The sequence below is a fragment of the Amblyomma mixtum genome, chromosome 3, assembly GCF_055824585.1.
Source record: "Amblyomma mixtum isolate Tamu chromosome 3, ASM5582458v1, whole genome shotgun sequence".
In the NCBI taxonomy this organism is placed as follows: Eukaryota; Metazoa; Arthropoda; class Arachnida; order Ixodida; family Ixodidae; genus Amblyomma; species Amblyomma mixtum.
Genome location: NC_143014.1, coordinates 123,238,358 through 123,245,488, shown reverse-complemented (window position 1 = coordinate 123,245,488; position 7,131 = coordinate 123,238,358). Strand labels below are relative to the sequence as shown.

General features: G+C 46.9%; 1 protein-coding gene across 1 annotated transcript; it reads right to left on the bottom strand.

The window, feature by feature from the left end:
- Positions 1 to 3: 3 nt before the first annotated feature.
- LOC149351680 (nuclear cap-binding protein subunit 2) lies at positions 4 to 1,690 on the bottom strand. Its single transcript, XM_089581037.1, has one exon. It carries the CDS (start codon positions 838 to 840, stop codon positions 382 to 384), a length of 459 nt encoding a protein of 152 aa, XP_089437163.1. The 5' UTR covers positions 841 to 1,690; the 3' UTR covers positions 4 to 381.
- Between the last annotated feature and the right edge of the window lie 5,441 nt (positions 1,691 to 7,131).

Sequence of the window (7,131 nt, the reverse complement as noted above, 5' to 3'; positions counted from 1 at the left end):
GTATTTGTTTTAAGGGGTGCCTTTATTTAGCAGATGAGAGATGACAACGGTTGAAGTAAGCAGTGGATACATTTCTTATGTGTGCAGCACACAACTGTTGTGCACTGCGCACTACACACATGACCAGTCTGACAAGGATGATGGCTCACAAGTGATGCGCACGACACTACAACGCTTCAGTCAGTTGCGAAGTCCCACACAGGCACAACAGCATGCAATGAAGATGTCGCAGTTTTACCGTTCAGTTGTGCAGATATGAATGCACACTTCCGAGAACAGTGTGGTCAGCAAGTCGGCATAAAGCCCTCGGCAACTTGTATGTCGTCAGCCCGGTGTTGCGACCACACAACTGTCTTGCACACGCATGCAACCGCTACTGCGTTAGACGGGTGCTGCCGGCGGTACCACACGCTGGGCCATCAGTTTACCATAGCCTCCGCGACCACTGTCGTAGTCCGTCCTGTACTCGTCACGCACTTGTCCGCCACTCTTTCCACGGCCGTACTGACGTCCTTCAATAAAGCCAGCATCCCAGTCAGTGCGAATGATCCGGTCATCCAATTTCGTACCGTTGATGTAACGCATGGCATTCTCGGCATCAGCACGCGTGTAGTACTCGACAAAGCAAAATCCACACGGAGTTTTGTGAAAACGGTCGAGGCCCATAATAACCTTCTTGACATCGCCGCACTTTGAGAAGAGTTCGTAAATCTGTTCTTCTGTTGTGTAGAACGACATGTTGCCAATGTAGAGTGTCGAGCTAACACGCAGCAAGCGTTCTTGCTCCGCGCGGCTCCCCTTGAAGTGCTGGTCCCGGTAGGAGCTCAGATCGGCCGTCATTGTTACGGCTTCAAGTGGTAGGACAGGCCGCACTATTCAAGCGAGACCAGCTGACAACACTCAGCGCAGTACTGCAGCCGCACGGTTGCACCTAGCTGCACCCGCTAGTTGCACGTAAGCAAAGCACGTAGAGGCTAAAGACCTACTGGACCTACTGCACTGTACTATAGATGGCTGTTCTGTACTACTACTGCCACTACCACCGCTCCAACGCGCCTGCTCCAGTTCATTCCTTTAACCGCTAGGGCCGTAACGCTACGAATGACATAGCGCTAGTAGCGCTAGTGCGCTAGTCGGAAGCTGCTGCCAGCATATTAACTCTATGGCTGCCAGAGCCGCTGGCCGTTAGTTTGTTTGTTGCAAATTGCTACCGTCTGATGCTAGTATGCTCCAAACGAAACCAGCGAAGAGCAAATAACACGAAATGGATCGGCAATAACTACAGAGGCGATGTTGGTCAACCACCTGGCTACACCTGGCCAATGCTAGGGGACAACTTTTTTTTCGCAATTCAGAAGAGGCTAGACAGAAAAGGGAGAGAAACGGACCTTTGTCCCCATGCCGTGGGGCTGGGATTTTCGTTGTGCGGCTATGGGTGGGAGGGGCGAATTGGGAGAAGTTGGAGAGACGGTGCAGGGTAGCCGTGGCTGAGGAACCCACTACCCAAACCACGCGGACGAAGGCCCGCCTCTCACCCTTTCCTGCCTCTTCTGCATTGACAAAGTTGTCAGAGCTCTGCAGGCCCGTGGGCTGTGGGTTCTTGCATAGAGCTAATATAACAACTCCAAATTTTCCTTCAAGTTTAGAGAAGAGGCCGTCAAGCAGTTTTCCTTCCTCCATGGGTGGAAAGGCCCTCTCCTTTTTTTTTCCTTCCTCCAGGCGTGCGACTCTTTATGGTGAATAGACTGATGGACTGATGGATAGAGACACGGCGGATGGAGTCAGTGATGAAGTGCAGTGCCGACTGCTCTCCCTCTAGGTAATACATGGAAGAAGGTTTCCTTCCTCCATGAGGTAATATGAGAAACTATCCTCCTTGCCTACGTGGCTAGATGTAACGGTTGATCTGTGGACAGCGCAAACGCTGCTGTCCGCTGCAATTGCCTCTGCTATCAAAGTGAAATAAATATCCGACGTGTTATAAGGCACAAAAAAAGCCTTAGCAATTTTGGTGATCCTCCGAATGCAATACGAAAAAAAAAAACGAAATCGTATTTCAACGGCACTGGCTACTTCAGTGTGGTCGTCGTGGGTGGAGTGCTGTCTGGGTGCTGCTGCCGGGTGTCTGGGTGCAGCTGTTTTGATATGATCTCTCTGTGTATTCACGTCTGGCGGTTACAATATGTGCATTATGTGAAGATGTGGGCTCAATTGCCCACCAAATGTTTGCTCAATCCAAAAACAGAACTGTGTACACTCGCTCCGTGTGGTAGACCTCGTCACTATAATGTGGTGCCATTTTCTTTCCAAACATGTAGTATAGTTTGAGGACCGTCATTTTTATGGAACTGCTCTGTACCGTAGCACGTATTACCTTTTACCTACTATCAAAGGGAACAGTGATCTATATGTTGCTACAACATCGATGTATACGAATTGGTGAAGTAATTTCTGGGGCCGTGTAGCTGAACCCCCGTGTGAACTGCAGTTATGGGGATGCGAGTGTATACTTACGGGGGCACTGTATGCAATGCGTATAAGTACATTACCTGTCGCTATGAAGAAATGTTGTGGAGTTTAGTGCTTCTGTGTTTCGGAGTGTAATGTTGATGCTGATGGCGTCGCGACAACGCAAGACGACGAACCGGCCATCTTGCGATCTCTCAGCCGAGTTTTATTTGCGCAGTTCTCATTAGAGTATTGTTTTCACCCATATTGCGCGTTGAGTGTGTCTCGATGCCATCACGTTACCGAGCGATTAGAGTAATTTTCCGAGCGGCACCATGATGTTGCCACATTTCTTCATCGGATTCGTAACTCCACCTCATAGTCTGGGGATATGGCGTAGTCGTCGTCCGACGGGTACCTGAAGCACGTTGCATCTTGTTCGTCGCCGTCGTCGTCCATGGGCCAACATGGGCTCTGGCGACGGCAGATCCCTGCAGTTCGACCCTGCAGGCAGATTCGACAGTAGCATGGCCTTGTGATCGTAGTAGCATGTCGACGTGCCTTACTTCGTGCACTGTGCATGGTGAAGTCGATGCCGGTGCCTCGCGAAGTGGTGATTGCATCAGAATCTTAAGCTGAGATCGGTATGCATCGCGCCAATGAACGTTGACGTTCAACATGCGTCCTGATCAAAGCATTCTGCGTCTAGCATGGACGTGCCGCCGCGTAGAGCCGAAGGCAGATTCCTGTACACGAACGTTGGTCTCGTACGATCGTCGGCAGTGAACTGCAGCCTCCGGCCGCACTTTCTATATGGTCATGTGGTTGCAAGACATAGAATATTTGAATGTCGTAGTTTTAGAGCGCAGCTCTTTGGCGTCCGTTCCTGGGTTTCGCGTCGTCGTCGGCCTCGTAACCAGCTCCGCCCCCCTTTCATCCCCCCAGCGCTATCGGCGTCAGCGGCATCAGTCAGTCGCTGCTATCTCTTCCCTCCTCCCTTTATCGTGTTGTCCGCTTGCTGCGCGCGCTTCTGCCCCCATCGTTTGCCGCTGGGTGTACACGCCGCCCCCCTCCCCCCTCTTCCTGCGAGTCTCCGGTTGTCAAAGCGCCGGCTCGAACTTAATTCCTTTCTTCGCTCCTCCTCCAATGCAACCCCTGTGCGGTGGCAATCAGAGAGCCAGATCGGTGGCGGCGGATCTGTATATGTGCACCGCCCGAGCCGAAATTGCGAATACGTGTGAAAAATAAAAAAAAAAATTCTGTGATAGCGCATACATGTGTTGCTCGATTTCTTTGCCTCAATCTATCGAAAAGGTGAAACAGCTTATTTTGTGCGCTCAAATTTTGCATTAGGAAGTAACGTAATCGTCGGTAATTTTTTTTCATGGTATAATGCCTACATGACTGCCAATATTTCTACTAAATGTTTTTTTTCATCCTATGAAGGACACGTACAGGGTCTGTAGTCGGATCACTTTTCCCATCATTTACTTTACATATAATACAATGAACCATTCTTCAACAACAAAGAATCCACTATGGTGGTCAGTGACTGTGGCATTCAGCTGCTAAGCACATGTTACGGTTCAGTAGTCAAAGCCGCCATACTTTAACGGAAGTGAAATTATGCAAAACCAGCGGATTTCAGTGAACATTAAAGGAGCCATGCAATGCTGCCAAAGCTATAGCCAGACAAAACTCAAGGACGCAGAAGCACTTTCCCCTCAAAAAAGGCCCTCCAGCCAATGATGTCTGCAGTTTCTAATGGTGTTGCACGTAATCCCATTTCATACAGGCATCTGCCAGCAACCCCCAAAATAATGCTAGGGGACCAACCGCGACATCATTCGCTGGAGGGCCTCCTTTGAGGGGCACTTGCCTGAAAAGTAGTTCGCCACAAGTCCAGTGTACACACAAAAAGTATCTTAATAATATTCGAGCAGCACGAAGCAACATGGGGATGACGATGGCATATGAGCACCAGCTTCTATTTAAATGTCTTTCCTTGTGTCAGAGCTTGAGTACTGCAACTGGCAATGTCATGGACTTCGTTTTACCGCTTACCATGTTTTCATACTGCCCCTCACTGAGACTTTGAGAAGTAAAAGTGACATATGCGGCAGAGTGATGCAAGGCTGGTATATCCGCGCCCAAACCGAATTTCACCAGCAGTGAAATTTATAATTACAGGGTTCAGTAACTGAATGTCTAACTGCCTTGTCAATGATTTGCAATATGCCAAGCATGTTGTTTTATATCGCAACACAATTTCATCAAAACCTTCACCAGAGCATCGAGAAGTATGAGCGACACGGAGCAGAGCGATATGCTTTTCCAGACTTACTATGTTCATAGTGTCCAACGACAATGCATGCAAGAAGGACAAAATAGTCCAAAGCCTTCCAATAAAACATCTCTCATAGCCCAGTGTTACACTGATAATAAAATACAATAATTTAACAGACCGTTTTCAATAATGTTAAGCTAGCTTCGTAGCAATGCTGTTTGGTTAGTAATGATGGTGCAACCATTTTTATTGTACAAAATGTAGGTGAAAATCATGTGTTTTAAGACGCCAATGTTGATATGCTGCAGTGATCGCCACATGAACTGCTACCAAGAATTGGCATGCGCCTCCATTTCTTGATCAATGTGCAATGTGGAAAAACCAGCCAACTTATGAAAAGGCCCATTCAAGGGCAGAATTTTTCTTCTTTCCAAACTGCATTTCCCCGAGAATCTCTTCCACCACAGGCAAATAGGGGCTGATCCAAGGAAGTGCTCCATAGTAATGTTGACGTAACAGGCCTTCATTTGGGGCTCCTCACACACACAAAAAAAATTTAATTAGCTGGAAGCACCTTTACTCAGTTTTATACTGAAGACATTTTTCACTGGTGTTCTCCATGCGAGGTGCAAAGTGGCACCAGTTGTTACACTGCGTGCCTCAAAGGCAAATTTCTGAACCTACAGTTATGTCACCACAACTACCATATACTCTCTTTTAATGGCCACACTTTTTTAAAAATTCCAGGTGTCAACTTTTGAAGGTGTGGCCCACAGACAAATAAAACAACAACATATAATTGTATTTTTTTTTCTCAATTATCTGGTCCAGAACAGGGAGTGCGGCCCATACTCGAGTGCAGCTTTCACACGAGATTATATGGCAATTGATTCTAGCCAGGCAATCACAACCTACCAGGACTGAAGTCTTTTGATGCACATATGGTGCACACTGTTTCAAATACCAAGGCTCAGTAACCCTCAAGGGTCTATTTCGAAAGGTGATGCTCCATCAGGGAAAGGTTAGGAAGAGTATGGAAGAAGGGGTGCAGTGTGACAGCCCCAGTCTATTCTGGAGACCCTGCTAAACTTCTCAAGAACAGTACCCCCTTTCCATATCACATCCTTTGTTCTGCAGTCTAGCAAAAGTGCTCAAAACATTTGTGCATTTACACCAGTTCACACAGAATGAGGTGAAGCTTTCTGTAACTAGAATGTTACAAACCATCATGTGAAACAAGCCTCTAATTGCAAAATCTTTTTTTAGTCCTCAGTAAAATTAAAAAATAGTACACTGGTGTACCAACACACACTGTACAGCACCTTATGAGAGAAACCACTACTTCACCAGGTGCTTACTCAATTACCTTGCATCCACAAAGCTTACGTTATTTCCTTTATCGTCGCATAAAAGCTAGACACGTTCAAAATAATTAGAATCTCGGTGATGCGATTACGGCTGATCTTAATTTAGAAAGTGTCTCGGATAATCTAGTATGTACAGAATACGTTAAGATTTGGGATTGTACGAAAAGATTTTCAGGCTGGCACAGATGACATGAACGCACAACTGACCACACGCGAGCTGGAACGCGCGTGGGCCCGCCAGGTTGGTCTCTGAGAGATTGGTTACGCAAAGATCAATCACAGGGATAAGAAATTACAGATTATAATCTGTTTGACACTCATTTTCTGGCCATGTCTTGGGACAGTGTGAGCACAAATACAATTGCAAACTGCTACAGCAAATGTGGATTTACAACAGCACCGGTCGCACTGGCGATTGACAGAGTCCGACGAGGATTTCGCTACTGAAATCTGGGGATGCTGTACATTCAAGCTTCTCACGACTTCGTCACCGCGGACAACATTGCAACAAGCGGGCTGAGGAACATTGAAGATGATTGATGGAACGAATGAACTGTCGTCACCGGACAGCGATGAAGAAGAGCGTGACCCAATGTCATTGGTGGCAGAAACTCTCAACACCCTCGATGTTCTGCGCCATACCGCAAGAGTCGGCAGTGAGAGACACGAAACTATGGCACGGTTTTATGCTCTCCAGGCTGGGCTTATCAGCAAAATCAAAGCCAAGAAGGTGCAAACAAATATTACCACATTTTAGACAGAGAATAATTGAGCCAAATAAACTGTGTTTCATTCTCATGTTCAACTTGGGTTGCTTTTGATCACCCAAATCAGGATGATAGAAATATTCTTCAGGGCCCCGCTAAATTCGTATCATCAAGATTCTGCTTAAGTACTGTAATGATGCATTTCTATGAAGGGCACTTAATACACTTAATGTAACTGAAAATAGTGGATGTTATGAAAAATTACCTGGATGACAAATGAAGGCCCACAAAATTCCAGTGATATGGAATAAGTAGCCCTATC

Excerpts from the sequence above, each read along its gene's own strand:
- LOC149351680 (XM_089581037.1), bottom strand. The coding sequence starts at position 840 with ATGACGGCCGATCTGAGCTCCTACCGGGACCAGCACTTCAAGGGGAGC.